The sequence below is a fragment of the Grampus griseus genome (genome assembly GCF_964374135.1).
Source record: "Grampus griseus genome assembly, chromosome: 15".
Lineage (NCBI taxonomy): Eukaryota > Metazoa > Chordata > Mammalia > Artiodactyla > Delphinidae > Grampus > Grampus griseus.
This window is the reverse complement of record NC_139009.1, coordinates 40,998,344-41,016,066: the sequence shown is the minus strand read 5'-3', so window position 1 is coordinate 41,016,066 and position 17,723 is coordinate 40,998,344. Positions and strand designations below refer to the sequence as shown.

The 17,723-nt window shown below is 36.9% G+C and overlaps 1 protein-coding gene across 33 annotated transcripts in view; it reads left to right on the top strand.

Annotated features, from left to right (window-relative positions):
* Positions 1–17,723, top strand: part of NRXN1 (neurexin 1) — a gene marked incomplete at its 5' end in the record, with an annotated part of 1,123,860 nt that overhangs the window by 586,361 nt on the left and 519,776 nt on the right. For 23 of the 33 annotated variants that reach the window (XM_082672696.1, XM_082672716.1, XM_082672704.1 and 20 more), the window contains one exon: positions 3,669–3,788. In XM_082672696.1, coding sequence (XP_082528822.1) covers positions 3,669–3,788 — 120 coding nt within the window. Of the gene's footprint in view, positions 1–2,703; positions 2,731–3,668; positions 3,789–17,723 lie in introns of all 33 variants that reach the window. The other 10 variants (XM_082672700.1, XM_082672690.1, XM_082672712.1 and 7 more) reach the window with 1 other exon arrangement.

Sequence of the window (17,723 nt, the reverse complement as noted above, 5' to 3'; positions counted from 1 at the left end):
GGGCTCTAGAATTTACATTTCTAGCAAGTTCCTAAATGATGCTGCTGCTTTTGGTCTGACACCAGACTTTGAAAATTACTACCTGGAAAGGCATTGACCTGCTTACTTAAGAGAAAATAGAGACTGGCAATCCACCAATAATCAGGCTCAGTTAAGCTCAATACTGAGTCAAGATAACTTCCATACATGAAGTCAGTGAAACAATTTTTAATTTAGGCACTTGCATAGACTCATAACATTCAACACTGGAATTGCACTATAAGCTACAGAAATACTTCACTATTAAAGCTACCATCGATTAAGCACTGGTAGCAGTAAGTTTACATACGCAATTTCATTTCCCAAAACTCTATAAATTAGGTATTACTGTGTTTTTTTTTAAGAAGAGTAAATTGAGCCTTAGAGGTGTGAGGTGACCTTCCTAAGGTCACACAGCACGTAAGTGGATGATGGAAGCTTTGAACCCAATTTTGCCTTACTTGAAATCCCAGGCATCTAAGCACTTTCCTCTATTGTTTCTTTGGTTTCCAGACATTGTAGTTTTACCTTCACTTTCCTTTCCTTTTCAAACATCCTTATTATTATTATTATTTTTTTTTGTGGTACGCGGGCCTCTCACTGCGGTGGCCTCTCCCGTTGCGGAGCACAGGCTTCGGATGCTCAGGCTCAGCGGCCATGGCTCACGGGCCCAGCCGCTCCACGGCATGTGGGATCCTCCCGGACCGGGGCACGAACCCGTGTCCCCTGCATCGGCAGGCGGACTCTCAACCACTGCGCCACCAGGGAAGCCCCCATATCCTTATTTTTAACCACTTAATACAAATATCCTTGTGGCTTGCTCCCAATTTTATTCAGTGATAAAATAAAAAGGACATTATATAACTAAAAAGGAAAAATAAATTCAGGGTTTTGTCTTGTGCAAATGACTGTCAATGTTTAAATATTTTTCAAGAAGGTGAGTACTTTAAAAAATGGGACTTGTCAGGCATAGGCATGCATTCACTTGTAATACCTGAATATATAAAGAGTGTTGTGATAATGGAAAACGTAATAAAGCATGTCTTTATGCTCACATAAGGCCTGGCAGCTACTCTGAGTGGCTGCTCTACAATATGGGCAGGCAGGTTAGTTTTTAGAATTGCAATTTTACCATTTTTAGAGTTAAGCATTATTTTGCAATTGTATTTCTGATAATTTTTGCGAAAAGAAAAACAAAAACATGGCTCTTCATCAGTTCTTGCTCCTGCTCTTTCCTTCTGCTGGGCAAGTCAGGGGAATAGTATCCTTTGATAACACAGCCCCTGACCCAGGCTGGGCTTGTACCAGAGGAAGGACTGTGCTAAGGAATATTGCTTTGAGTTTTTTTTTTTTAAACAAATATTAATTATTTTTAGTCTTTAATGCCATGGAATAAAGATCATTGGACCATTTACCTCTCACAGATTGGAAGAAAAACAAAAACTGAGCAATTTAGTGTGTCTTAGTTCTTTGATGCAATAGGTGAGAAAAACTATTACATCCATTCAGGTCTCCCAGGCCTGGGAGATTTTTATTATTATTAAAAATGACTATTATTTTTATTATTATTACTACACTGATTATTATTATTACTATTATTATTATTATATAATTAGTAGTTACAGTATTATGATTTCTGAATGTATAAAAATTCATATTGAATGTTTAGGCTACATTCAATAACTTCTTATGAAGAATACCGTGACTAAGAAATTTATAATAAAATTATGGTTGTAAGGAGGATGTTTAAAATTGATGTTTATAGGAACATCAATTTGTACAAAATCTAATCACAGATAATTCTCATGTATTCACTAGAGCAGTTACCTCAAAGGCTCTCAGTGTTAATAGCATCTAATTAGTCTGGTGTCTATTTTTGTATTTTCATAAAACCTAAGATTGTGTTTACTAGAAAATATCTTCAGTTTATACTCTAAAGGTATTGAGGTAGATGGTGTTCCCTTCCCACCTAAGATAACCCTTATTAATGAGGTTCTACTGTAATAAATATTCACAGAGCAGTATTTAAGAGTTGAAGACAGTTATAGAGGAAGAGAAAATATAGATGTAACTCTGAGATCTGTAAGAAATCTATACCCAGTCTGGTAAAAGCAAAGATAAATACTCCACGTTGCAAGCTTGTAAAGGAATTTTCTTTATGGGGAATTACACTGCAATTTGTTTCTTCCATCCTTTACTTTTTCTTTCATCTACCAAATGGTGTATACATTTTGATAATTTGGTGTCACTGTAAGGTCCAACTGTTGACAGAGAATGGCTGGCATTACAGTTTTAAGCCTTAACTACAATAGCAAGATAAAAGACCTAGAGGGAAAAAAATAGAAAGGGATAATTGGTCTTCTAATGACCATCGTCTACACTGTATCTGCACGTGACAAATCTTCAGCTAAGCAGTGCAGTCACTTTGTGTCATTGGCTCAGTTAACCGTAATATAAATACATATATAGTGAAATTCTAATCAATTATCGCTTTCTTGGTTTTGGCTTCTCTTAAGATTTATGGCTGTTAATTATTAATTTGTTTGCTCTACATAGCATTTCTCTCCCCCTTTACAGCAGCATGCTTTTTTGAATCTGAATGTTCTTCTATGTTTGCCCCATTTCAGTATTGCTTACTAACATTTAATATATTTTGCTTTTTTTTTTTTAATTTTGCTGACAAAGTTGCATTGATGAAAGCTGACTTGCAAGGTAGATAGCCCTGTGTGTATAAAACAAGACTGAAACCCCGTAATACACAGTGGAAACCTCAAAATAACATTTTTACATTTTTGCAGTAACTGTTATTTGAAGTTTTCATTTTTCCCCTTCTTGAATGTTGTGCAAGAAACCTCATTTTGTAGCATAGTTTGCATAAAGGCTTTCAGTCTTGAATGTTTGTATAGTGATTACCTTTAGTGCTTTGATCATCCTTTTTTTAGTTCTTTGTTTTTCAGTGTTCTAGTTATGATTCTTTAGAAATAGACTAGCATCCTTTTTACTTGTATGTTACATGGGGGCATGTCATTGATACAGAGTTTTTAGTTTTATGTTTAATTGCATGAAATTGTTAAAGCATGTGGATTGATACTTGCCAACATACCTATCCAAAACACCCAGCAATCATAACTTTATTCATAGTTTGTGCAGGAAAACTTCTAGAAACTTCTAGGACATTTTTGTATAACTCTCTTCAGTGGTTCCTTTTTTTTTTTTTTTTTTTTTTTTTTTTTGCTAATCTGTATCTCAGTTTCATGAAGTTATAATCTCCATCTCTCATGGTGTCTCTACCCATTGGTCAGAAGTTAAGGAGATCCATGCGTTTTTCTAAAATCCAAACAGTGAGAGAGAATTACTGATGAAGGAATGAGATCACCTGCTACCATGATCATACGAGAAGCTATGTGCTTGCTTTTACTATTTGCTGGTCTAGTTTACTATTATAAGGTGTTTTGTCCTGTATTTGAAACTTGAGAAACCTTTATATTACAGCTTCTCTGTTCCTAATTCAGGTGTGTGAACTAGAACTTTCCAAACTAGTTTGGTCATGTACTTTGAGGTGTTGGCAACTACTAAATGTGACCTAGCTCATGTGTGAAACACTTTTAGATTTTTTTAAAGAACCCAAGTTGCTTTTGGATTGTTTTCAGGGCCCAGCACAACCTGCCAGGAGGACTCATGTTCCAACCAAGGCGTGTGCTTGCAGCAGTGGGACGGCTTCAGCTGTGACTGTAGCATGACCTCCTTCAGCGGGCCACTCTGCAATGACCGTAAGTTCCCCTCTGAGTGTAGACTGATGCTCAGCGTTGCTTCCAGTTACTGTTTGATATCCCGGGTCTAAAGCTGGGAGTCTTTATATTATCCATGAATAAGTTAAACTGTCATAACAAGGAGGGGCATTTGGTTCCACAGAAAGGTCATGTTTGAAATACTAAAGTATCAGTCAAGGATGCCATTAGCCAAAATCTGTGATGATGGTGATTCTTTGGTCTTCAACTCTTTGTTGGAATTTTTTAAATTGCTAATGGTCACCTTGTCGAAAATATTTTTTTCATTTCCTGTATGTGGCACCCCTCCCCTAGTTTTTGAAAGAGGCGTCATGTTGCTTTTTATTAAGTAATATTTCATTTCATAAGATTATATCTTGAGGGCTGGAATTTTAGTGAATTGACAGGTTCATTATGTTTCTCTCTCTACATCTTTTCAAGCCCATACTGCCTTTTACATTAAAAAACAGTATGTTTAAACTTTGTCCTTCAACTGCTCTCCCTTATGTTTGTGTTTTTTCCCCTTTAGTCTCACAATATAAGCATGACAGGGGACATCCCTGGCAATGCAGTGGTAAAGACTTCACCTTCCAGTGCTGGGGGTGTGGGTCAGGGAGCTAAGATCCCACATGCCTTGTGGCCAAAAAACAAAAAAACATAAAACAGAAGCAATATTGAACAAATTCAATAAAGACTTTAAAAATGGTCCACATCGAAAAAAATTTAAAAATTACATTAAAAAAATAAGCATGACAAAGAAACACGGCATTCACATTATATTATGGAATATTTGTGAGTGCCTAATTTATGTGATAGCAGTGTGGATTTTGAGACCATATTAACTGGTATGTGGGATGAAGTTCTGTTTCTTAACTCTTAAATAGATACTGCTTTACAGCACTTCATCAAAATGATAATACAAGGGTTTCCTACAAAACTTTGCATTCCACTCTCTTGAGAAAATATATCTGACAGAGCCTTCTGGTTGTAAAATATAGTCCATGCTTATGTTGTAAATGCTACAACATTGAAGAAAAAGCTCTCGGATGGTGGGATAGCAGATGAGATGATTGAAGGTTTGGGCTTCCAAGCAAAGGCTGAGCTTGAGTATGGATTTAAAGAAAGACTAGAGCTTGTTCATTTTGACCTTTATCTATTTGAGACTCTGTTCATGTCAGTAGATATGTGTATCATAAGGTTGAAGATGGGGTCAAACCAGAACGTGTTATTGAACTGAGTTGTTGCAGCCTAGCAATATAGTACAATTTCCTAGCTATCTTCAGGTTTCCTCTCCAAAATATTGAATATAGGAAGAACAAGCAACTAATACAAAGTAAATAGTACTTGGAAGAGACATGTAAAGATCATACCACCACAGAAGGAGAAATATTTAGTCTTCATCCTACCAGTGAGCTCTTCCATTACAAGAATTACAAGAAACTTGAAGCCACAAACACATATTCAAACCATCACACATTTGCAAACACTGTATTTCTGCAAATCAAATCATTCTTACAAACATTAAACCACATTTAGAGTTATGTAAGTAACCTTATGTAAAGAGTCAATAAATACTTATATGTACATAAAGAAAAGCAAATCAAAGAAACTATATATCCTTTTAATAAAGATATGTAAATAGAATAGTAACGTCCTGCAGTTGCTCCTGCCCCAGAGAAAATAACATCAACTTATTTTCAAGGACAAACAGAAGACTGATAATTTGTTATGATTTTATTATGACAATTTTAAAATCCTGAGTATGATCCTGACAGATATAGCTGAGAGAGCTTTTGTTTTGCATGAAACTGGTTTTCATTTTGCTAAAGAACTTTCTCTGCCAAACTTTGTGCTTAGTCTAGTTTCCATGTTTTACAAAACAGTTGTCATTTGATTGTGTCAGATTGTGTATCCTCTTATAGCAGTTAAGTATAAAGAATATAATTTTCTCTAGACAGTTCCTAAAGGAACATCAAGATCCTGCCTTAAGTATCATGCTGTCTTCAAATCATTTTTACAGAAAATTATTTGAATGCTGCTCTTGGGTGATAGTAGTGGTGATGACAACGATAAGGCTATTTGCTATTTTCTTGTAAATAAGGTAACTGTCATTCAATAAATATGTCTCCTGATATGCCTCTAGCACAGATGAGCATTAAAATTACTTTGGAGGGCTCTCAGAATACATGCATTTTGATTAAGTCATTATCTCTTTGTGGGTTTTCTGGAAATGTGAAATCGTTTTCTTGGCTTGTACACTGGTGTTTTGGTGGTGAGGATATGTACGTACAAATCAGTATTTAAAAGCAAATCTTATTTTCATATCAACTCTAATTTGTAGAAGGTACAATAGTGACAGTTACCTTGAAGACATGCGGTTGATATGGCAATAAAAGTAGCATGCCACATTTTCTTCACTTTTTAAATTGATCAAAACGAACCTTATCTCTACATCTCACTGTTTTTCTGTAAGTTGCGCAAATAAAATTAGTGTGATTCCTGGGATTTTAACAAGATCCTTTTCTGTATAGAGGTTGACTTTTTTTTTAATGAAGCCATTTAGGACATTCTGTTTCTTAATGAACTTTTCTTCTCCACGCTTAGATATTTATCCATAAATTCTGTGGCTGCAGCTGTCAACTGCATAGAAAACAAAAAAAGGAAGATGGAAACAAAGCTTTTTTTTAAAGAAAGGGAAAGAACGCACCACATTGTAAATGAGATCTTCCCACCCCCACCCCTGCCCCCTACAGACCTTCTAAAAGTCATCTCTCTGATAATTTTCACAGAGTTAGGGTAACTAGAAAATTTTATTTATATTAGCCTGGAGACATAATTAACAGGAAGATAGGAATAAGTTTTCTCCTGTAAGTGTAATCCTGGATAAATCATACTAATTAATGAAGGTAAAGGAATCTTTCAAAAAGAAGTACTTAGGCAAAGTGATGCCAAAGGCTACTTTTAAAGAAAAGTGTTTGTGAAACCCTTTCTTCCCTGGCAAGTTGCCATCTAAATGACCTACTCATTGACAAAAATAATTGCTCTGACAAAAAATAATTGCACGCGTGCATGCATGTGTGTGTAACTCCTTAATTCTTCCATATCTGTACCATATTTTAGGTCCCCGATATAATTTTTCTGGCTCATTGTAGCAATATCTTGGTTGAGTTTCCCCCTTCTTATCCCTCCCTCATCCAATCCATCCTATGGCCTCCTTACCAGTTTTGTTCTTTCTTCCTGTTCTCCCTAGTTTAAATAGCACAAGCTCTTCCTGATTCTCCTAACGGGAGACAATGCTTTCTCTCCTCTGACCTCTGTAGAACTTCGTTTATGCTATTTTATCAGCCATCACTTTCTACCTTATAGTTACTTATGTTTGGTCTTATCTCCCAGGAACAATAATCCTTTTTGCGGGGGGAGGGGTTCATAAGCCCAATGTTTTGTACCTTATGTTGCATATAACTGTTGATAATAGTAACCCATTAAATCAGTGTTGACTAGATGCATGAGTCTTGCATAAGGATTTCTAGGACGTCCTCAGTGGTCAACAATACTCTCCAAATTCATCAGTTTGGAGTTCATGAACCTCCATGGTCTGACCCTAGCTTTTGTTTTCATTCTTATCTATTGTAGAACTTTGTCAGTATGGCATGTTACCGCCAGTTAACTTATGGTGTCTGAGCAACATTACACTTTCCCAATTTCCTCACCATTGCTTATGCTAATTTCTCCTCCTGGGGAATGCACTCCTTCCACCTAGAATGCATTCCTTTCACTATATCTGCTTGAAGAAATGTAATTTCATTTTTCAATCATTACCTAAACTGCTTCATCCCATGGGAATTTCCCTGGCCCTCTGAGCTGGGCCTACTTTCCCTCTTCTGGAATCTTAGAGCAACTGTTTTTGCACTTAGCACTTAGATTTGTGAAATTTCTCTTGGATGTAACTACTTACTGAGTGCATGCTGTGTGCCAGGTCTGTGTTAAGAGTTGCTATTCATTGCATTAAATCTACATATCACCTGTTCATGCTTGTGCACACACACCATCATCAGACCATTGTGCTACAATAATCCTTTTTTGCATCTACCCTGTGGTCCAGAATAGAATGTAACCATACTAGCTAATTTAATGGCAGGTTGGGGAAGATGAATATGGCTATGATCATATGGAAAATAGTGAACATAATAACACTGTCACATTACATTAGTGTGGAAACGTTGAGTGCCAAATTACAGTTCAGCTTCAATGGTGTCTGTTACCATAAGGGATTAATACATCATAGTGCTGTTATTTTGGTGCTAGGAGGGTGAGGGCACTGCCATTAAAAGACTATTTTCAGAATTCTAAACTTTGCCGAAAGAAAATCTTTGGGATAAGAATTCATCATATCTTTTGTATGAGAATTAGTATTGTTCATTGAAACAAGGATGAAATACATTTGACTGTGACTTGTTACCATGGCATTTTAAAGTATCTTCAGCTTTTTTTGTCACCTTCTTTTGTTGTTTGAAAAGAGAATCCAATACCCAGTATTTGAGCATCAATATCAGAACTACTGGAAGTGAATCATAACATACATAAAAATAACTTGAATCAAAGTAACATTGTTTCTCTCCGATGTAGATCTGCCGGTAGTATTAAGCTGTGAGCTGATTTGCTACTGGTGCCATTTATGGCTGGATAAAATTTAGCAATTAGCTGTGTCCACAACCAGATCCTCATTGTGAGTATGATGAATCTTATCAACCTTAAATCATTCAAGCATTTCTAAATGGCGGCCCTGAAGTTGTTGAAAGCAGTTCATAAGTAATATTTACTAATAATGCTTTAGAAAAACTAATGCATAAAAAGAAGCATTAGTCTCTGTTCATATTGCAGTTGGGCAAATGACAGTTTTAAGCTGTATCTATATAAGAAAATTTAAGTGGGAAGGAAAGTCCCCAAACAGTGGAGTGTAGAGTATTGCTGTATTTGAATTACTCAGATTAGTCCCGTATATTTTTCAGCAGCTGAATGATCCATGATTCTAAGTAGCCTTTTGCTCTGTGTAACTGGTATCAATTTGGCCCCAGAAGTCAAGAAAGAAGGCCCAATCGATTTTTTTTTTTTTTTAACCCCTGCTAGTACTCTCTAGTTTTTCTGGCTTGCTGAAAAATCTGACTTTGTGGACCTTGATTTTGCTCTTACATCGGTGCTCTTCACTGTAGGCCTTATAAACGTAAATACGAAAGTAGCCTTTGATGTGGTAATACTGTCACATCCCACAAGAACGCAGCTAGACCAGGGCTCCGTGGAGTCACCTTTGTTAACTGTCCTTAAGGGGTTACAGTGGTTCCGGTTCTCACAAGGGGCTATTTCAGAGAGCTTTAGGACCCTAGTCTCTGTCTGAATAATTTTTTTTTTCATGTGAGTGCATTTTGCTTAGGCTTCTGACTTTGCTGATCAGCGGCGCAACACAACAGGTGCAGAATCCAGGCTGTGGTGAATCTGAGAATCCAGGTGCCTGAATCTGAGGTGCTTATTTTTGAAACTTGAGGCCTTTGGGTTTACTCTTACTTTTTAAATGGATTTTACTTCCCCAGAAATGATGCACTGAAAGCCCTTGTAAACAAACTGAAGATTTATCATGGTGAATTCTCAGAATCCTGCATATACTAAATAAGTATAAACAATAAATAGTTTAATCAAGAAGCTATATGAAGAGTAAAATGTTAGGTAATTGTCCAACTTTATGGAATCTGATTATCCTGGGTAATTTTTAAAAGAAGGAATATAAGATTAAAAAGAATAAGTTTAGTTTTTGTGAGATAGATATTTGATTTTTAAAAAAGAATAAAATTGCAGTTGAATTTGGAAGGAAGTGGTTGGATCAGGCATAAGTTGTTTATATAGTTTGTTGCTGTGAATATACCTAACTAGTGCATACGAAGGACTACAAAATCATTTTACGTAGATCACACCAACATATTTTAATGTGAATCACATACTTAATAGGTGTTATATGCATGTTGTTTATATATTATAAACCTTATCTTTTCAGTCTTCACAAATATTATTTTCAATTTTCAAGTGACGATATTGAGGTATGAGTAGTTTAAATAACTTCTTTGGGCTGAAATGGCTGGTAATTGGCACAGAAAGAATTTGAATGTAAGTTAGACGAACTTCAAGCCCGTATTCTTACTTGCACCCACAGTTCTTTCCAGAAAAGGATAGAACAGAGAAGTTAGTAATGACTGATGTTTAACATTGTGGACTTTTTTTTCCATCCTCACCTGACTCTTGATTCTTATATTTAATTTTATGCATTGTGTTGCATGAAACATGCTCTTCCCCTTAACTGCTCAGTTCTGCTTCCAAAGATGAGTTAACAGTTCATAGCTGTTTAAAGCATACTGTCATTAACTTTCAGTTCTTTTAGAAAAAGTTACTCATTATGGAAATAGAGATGGGAATTTTCTGTGATGTTTCTACGACAGCCTGGGTTTCTCAAAAATAATAATCTAATATTTGATAATGAAGGCAGGCAAAATACTTCCCAAGATTCTTTTACTTGAATCAGATTCACAATGTATATTACGGGAAAGGAGGAACAAAGATTCAGAATTGTGCTGACCACCGAATCGGTGCCAAGTGTTTGATTATGTTGATTACATCCCAGTTTTCTCTTTATGCAGTGTTGAGACAGAAAGGGAAAAAAAAATGAAGTCAGAGGTTAGCAGTGTGGCCTTTAAAGGTTTTGGAAAGATTCACAGGGATAACACAAGAGAATGCATGAAGCCCAAATCATGAAAAGTGCCTACAGGATTAGTAGTAAGGACCAACCGTCCCTTGTATCTGTAGGGAAGGGAAAGAAAGCTCAGGGGAAATGTGCAGAGCCCAGAAAAAAAGGTCATGATAAAAATAATGCTGTGCTTGCATTAACGAATAATTCTAGTAGTAAGGAGAAAAGTATTACTGCGAAGAGAATGCACCTTGCCCAGCAATCCTTTTTCCTTCCTTGAACAAAGCATTCTGTGTCTTTAATGAGATTTACTGTAGCAATTAAAACGTTTAGGAATCTTTTATGGGGAGGAATTATGGTATGCTCTGCAGCTCAGTGCTATTATACATTGTTACTTCTCTGGTAGCACTCTACGGCAGCATAAAGTACAAGGATGCTTGTTAGCTCCGGGTATTGTGGAGTATATGATTTTAATGACCCTAATGATCTAAATTCACATCTCTCAGAAATGGCCTGTGGAGCCTGAGGCTTAATCTCCCCAGGATTTGGTGAGATAGGAAGGTACAAAGGCGTTTCTTAACTTGAAATGATTTCAGAATGAAACAAGTCATAAAAGGATGAGCTGATATAGAAGGGTGTTAAAAAAAAAAATGGGTCGTGAACAAGGAGGCGGCTGTGTTTGACGGAGACTGGAAACTGTGTTTGTGTAGGTGTGAATGCTTCTTATAAATATATAACATATGACCCTTTAGGGAGAGAAACAGATGGAATACGTAGCGGGAAATAAAGAATACATTTTGCTTGGTTTCTTCACTCAGATGGAACAGGATGTATTTTAATATTTGGCATCTCCTGTTGGGAAGCTTTCAGGGCCTCATCTGGATTCCAGCAGCTCAGGACAATGCTGACATTGGGAATAGTGCTGGGTAAAAGCAGGCCTTTGAATACGATTGCAAAACTTCTCCGGGTCGTGACTTGATGCATAAATATTTCAGCCACGTTTCATGTCGAATCCTTGATGGTCACTTGAACGCCCAATATGAGGGAACCCAGAACCAAGGATCCGGATTCATGCAATCATCACACCCTCAGAGTAAGGCTGTGTTCTGAAACTGTGGGGTTCATCTTCCATGACATCAATCACAAATCTGCTCTCCTAGGTCCTATGCAAGGCAAGTGCTCCATTTTACTGAACTACAAACAGAAAAGTGTCAGAGAAATATCATTTCTTCTCAGCTGCAGGAGACGTCACAGAAGTAATTAAACTGGATTTTGGTTATGTCAAGTACATTCCTTTCATTGACAGTGGCAATAATTTTGTAAATCAGAGCTTGGAAGCATTTTTAGTGCTGTTGAAGTGTGAAAGATAAAAACCTAAGGTTCTTAAAATTAAATCTCATGAAACTAAAATTGATCTATGGAGTACAGTGTAAGAGGCTGCTTCCTGGGTTGAGAAGGCAGTCTCCCTTCTGGAATTCAGTGCCTACAAGGTATATAATGATGATGATGATGATACTTTTTTTTTTTCTTTAAACACTGAGTCCCTGAAAGCTATATTGGTGCAAAATCAAATGGAGTAGGTGATCAGTACAAGCTATCGTTTATGGTTTTAAGGTCACTTGGAAAATCCTCTCCCTGTAACCCCAATATCTCCTTTTCTAATGTTGCCAGTAGGTTTTGTTGACATTCATTTCCCTAGCATTCCTGTATTCTTTCACTCAACATTTAAGGTTGTCCACAACCTTGCTCGAGAAACACAACTGTACACTGTGCCTCGTATGCTCAGGCATCAACTCTTTGATACTGACATGTATAGAGAGACACGGGTGTGGTCACTGAATGCCCTCTACATGTTCACCTCTGCTGAACGAGCCCCTCATTCGATTGTCTTCCTCCTCCCCGACTTCCACTCTTCCTAAGAAAATTCATTCCGTAAAGGTGACCCAGCTCAGATCAAGTTCATCCAGAGTAGGACAGTCTTCAGTTAGTAATTTATCAGCTTCTGAGTCTCCAGTTACTGTCTAACCTGTGTCTTTTTATGTGTGTATGCCTTTAATTCCCAGCTGTATTTTACATCCCATTCTTCTATTTTCGGTATTATTTCTCACAGTAAATGTTCTGCAATACTTGAAGAGTGGTGTCTTGAAGCCTGCATTAGTTACCTAATTTTTTTAAACACTTTATTTTTTAGAGAAGTTTTAGGTTCACAGCAAATTAAGAGGAAAGTACAGAGATTTCCCGTATGCCCCCCATCCCCACACATGCGTTGCTTTCCTCATTACCAACAGCCCTCACCAGAGTGGTACATTGGTTACAATTAATGGACCTACACTGACACATCATAACCACCTAAAGTCCATAATTTACAAGGTAACTGATGTGTGTGCCCATCCCTAAAGTTCTCTAAAATATATGTATATGCATATTGTATGCTATCTGACAGAGATAGTGTATTATGTTTTATCATATTACTGTAAATACATTTTTCATGATCTTTATTCCTAATAGTAAAGACCCATGTGGAATTAGAGTCTTACATAGCTAGAAAGAAAGTGCTTTGAGTAAAGATGTGTGTGTTTCTCTGGGGGTGTGTGGTTAAGTTTGTGTGTCTGTGCAAGTGCACATACCATGGGAGATGGATTTAAAAACATCACTTTCTATTTTCTTCAAATTCCACTGATGTCCTCCTTTGTATATTATCACATTAAATCTAACAAATTCTGAGACCTCTAGTTGTTTCAAAGTACTATTTTTTGTTCAGTTTTCTTTTTTCTCATTAATTGGCTGATACCTGTAGGAATAATGACATTATTATGAAATGCTACACTGCTTATTTGATCTTTTTTAGCTAAGCTTTACAATTTTGCAATGTTGGGATGTTTTTCTAGCAATAACATAAGTCTCTGGGGGGAAAATGATACTATTTCTCCTATAATAGCATAGCACTGATTTAGTTAGCTCACCAATGTCCTTGAAGAATTCTGTAAATGTTGCCTTTGCAACAGCTCTGGAAGAGCCAAGTACCATACGATGTTATATAGGTGGAATTCAAAATATGCTTGTTTTTTTCCTTTCCATATTAAATATGATGAAGATATCATTTGTGTATACAAGTGTACCAAGTGCAAGAGGCACACTTGGCCTTATTGCTCTGGTTCAGTATTTTAGGAGAACTTGCCTAATGTCAACTTAATAGGATGATGAACATTTTCTACCTCTCAGTCAGGACGTAGAACCACGATCAGTGTGCCAGGTCCATAATGACAGCCTCAGAAGTAGAACTTGCTTGGTTGTTGGAGAGGTTGAGAAAGGGTATAAAAAAGAAATTCCAAGTATACTAGAATTTGTCTACCTAAATCAAAGAGAAGGTTGTAAAATGAACAGGCTGGACTAAAATCAGTGGTTCCCAAAATGTGGTTCTTGGACCAACATTGTCAACGTGACCTGTGAATTTGTTAGAAATGAATATTCCTACATTCCAGACCTCCTGAATTAGACACTGTTAGGTGGGACCATATGAAATCTGTATTTTAAGAGCCTCCAGATAATTCTGATAGACCCCCAAATTTGAGAACTGTCAGACCAGATGACCTCTAGCCTCATCTTGTTAGTTCTACGCTTTCCATATAACAAAAACTTTATTTAATGGAACAAAGGAAGTTTGCCTGAAGAATTCTTACAAGTAAAACACCATGACTAGAGGTGGTTTAAGTACAGTCTTGGCTATTTCCTTCATGGTAATTGAAAACAACTAACAAATTTTCATTTTGATAATTAGCCTCTGCAGTAGGCTGGCAGTCTTAAAAATGTTTGAAAAGTTCCCACTCCCACTACTCATGCTGTGAAAAATCTAGTTCAAGGCAAGATTTTCCCTGCAGTATAAGGAAGTTGACTAAATCCAAGTACACATCCTTCTGTTCATATTTTTTGGGATTCTTCAGAAGAATACTCTGATAATCGGTTTGGCTGGACCATAAAATATTATTCTTATATGCAAACACATTTTAACCTAAAAGAAAGTTGAGTCAATAAACCACTGTCAGAAATGCCATTCATATGAGATAGTGTGCTCTTCACATGGCATCTTTTTCCCTTGCCTAAAATGTTCCACATCTATACCTACCCTTTCCACTTTCTAAATAAATGTGATCCCATTTCAATTCCCTAGATAGGATTTCCCTTCTCATAAAGAAATATCGCATATCTAGTAAGATCTTCATTTTTCCTTATTTATCTTTACTCACAAAGAATGATTCATGTGTGGATCATTTAGTCAGGATCCCAGTATATGACCCTGAACAAGTCACTGGAGTTTGTGAGCCTCAATTTCCCCATTAGAAAATTAGAGATTTGGTTTGCCTGGTCTTTAAGGTCCCTAGAGCTCCAAGGGTTTGTGATTCATTCTTACTATATTCTTTCTTTTCTTTTCCCCAACCCTCAGACCTATTTTTACTCATGTTTAAGGATCTTCTAGGATGCAGCCTATAGCCCAGTCACACAACACTAATCTTAAGCTATATTTTAGCCAAAGACCTTTCCTGCCAAGTCCTATAAAAAAGGGAAGAACTTGGGAAAAGAAATCCAATTAATGATATGTCTTCCTCTTTGAGAAAGGAAACTTTGAATTAATCCTGAAACACAAGGCAAAGATATCCGCTCTTTGTTTCGTTCATGTTTGTGTAGCTATTTATTTATAGCTCCTTTTAGATACCTATTTACATCAAATTTGTTTTAAGTTGAAAGTTTTACTGATGCAGGAATCATGCCTGTGTACTTGCTTAGCTAAATGCTGTATGTAATTATTAATAGTACTTAAATACTTTTTAGTGACTAAAAAAACTATAATTAAGGGTGTATAATTGTTAATATGATCAGGACACAGCTACTAATTGAACATTTACTATGTGCTGGGTTTTTCATATTAAATTTTTTTACTCTCCTACCATTCTCTCATAATAAGAATTATGACATCTATGTTACAAAAGTTGTATCTAAGGTAAAGAAGTATTCCCCTGTTCACATGTTAATAAGAATAAGAATTCAGGCTTATCTCGCTTAAAATTCTATGGTCTGCCATCGAGAGATGGTATCATGTAATCTCTTAGTATTGAATAAAGTAGTCAAATTGAGAAGATTCGCATGCTTTCTTTACTTCCATTTCAAATGTTTTAGAACACACACAAAATGAATAAATGTATGCAAATCTCCTCAATGTAAGAAATTGTAAAAATGAGGAAGAACTGATACAGAGCGAGTTTAATCCTATTTTCTCAGCTAAACCACTCATCTTCAGGCCTGTATCCTATACTGATACATATTAATGCATGTGACCAGCACACCTAATGAGACTTTACAAAGACTTGCAGCTTCAAAGAGAAAACCTTTGTATACCTTCAGTGAATGAGCAGACTTTAAAAATGATGCTTATGGGGGCTTCCCTGGTAGCGCAGTGGTTGGGAGTCCGCCTGCTGATGTGGGGGACACAGGTTCGTGCCCTGGTCTGGGAGAATCCCACATGCCGCGGAGCGGCTGGGCCCGTGAGCCATGGCCGCTGAGCCTGTGCGTCTGGAGCCTGTGCTCCGCAACGGGAGAGGCCACAGCAGTGAGAGGCCCGCGTACCGCAAAAAAAAAAAAAAAAATGATGCTTATGAAGTAAGATATAGAACATCCTGAATAACCCAGGAAATTATGTTTTCTCTATTTAAGATAGAGAAAACATTTGGGGTGTTGTTAAAAGCATTCATGAAAATGATAAGCATGTGGTTTTTCCTAGTTAGCAGGTTTCTGGTCTATAGTTTTAGTGTGTGAGGAGGAAAAGGATCATATTCAACAGTGGAGCTAACCTTTCATGAAGTTGCCTCTTCCACTTGCAATTTCTATACTTCTGAACAGATCATTTCCTTTTGCTGGAAACTACTATGATTTAGTTTTAGTGAATTCCATCTCTCCAGCTGATACTTGAACTGTGTAGGAGACTTTAATACCTCTGCTTCTGGCCTGAAACACTGCCCGTGGGACATGAGAAGCAGTGTGAAAGCATCGTTCCACCTTCCAAGGATCACTTGTACAGAAACAGAGGGCCTTGGGCTTAGGGAGTCTGTAGGTTAGGAACATATTTGCATGGTAAACTATCTGAATCTGAGACTATTATTAATTATGTACTTACTATGTACAAAACACTGTAAGATATATGGAAAGTGAACTGATTGGAACCATACTCCCAAAGGAGTTTTTATCTTGGAAGAATGACTCCCAAGACCCAGGGCAATAGGGAATATTGTCCGTTTTGTTTCATGACCTATCATAAGTACTTGCAGCAATGCTCGGTGCTTAGTACCTACTCAGTAAATATTTATGCAATAAATAAACTACATTGTTAATAAGATAACTAGTAATTTCAGTACTCATTGTATGGTGCAAACAATTGCCATTTGTGAACTCAGAGGAGAGGGCAAGCATAGAAGTGGGCTGGCTGAGTAGAAGTGAGGTGGACCCCAATTGGGAAGAGAGAAACAGGGAAGGCATTCCATACAAGGGACATAATATGAGCAAAGGAGAATCTATAGATAAAATATTCACAGATCCAAACACATCTTTGGAGTATCACTATAACATTAAGTACACTGCTAGGCTCTGTGTATACAGAAATGAACAAAAGGAGGCTGTGGGTACAGTGGAATGATTACAGACTTTGGAGACAAATAGACCCAGAATTGCATTCTGACTGCACATGGTACCTGTGTGGCCATCATCATTGATTAATGTATCTGAGACTTGGCTTCTTCATCTGTAAAATGAGGCCATGATAACAGATATTGCAGGGTTGTGTTGAGAATTACAGGTAATGCATAGTAAGATACTTACTATACCCCAAACTGGTCAGAATTGGTATCTATTGCAATGCTGCCCTTACCTTTGCTTTCAAGAAGCTCATAGACAAGAGGAAATGACTGGCATGTATACAGATCATTACTACTTTGCTCCTTCTAGGGACCCCTGTAATGTGAATGTTGGTGTGTTTAATGTTGTCCCAGAGCTTCTCTTAGAGTGTCCTCGTTTCTTTTCATTCTTTTTTACTTACTCTGTTCCACAGCAATGATTTCAAGCTGTCTTCCAGCTCACTTATTTGTGCTTCTACATCATTTATTCCGCTATTGATTTCTTCTAGTGTATTTTTCATTTCAGTTATTGTATTTTTCATCTCTGTTTGT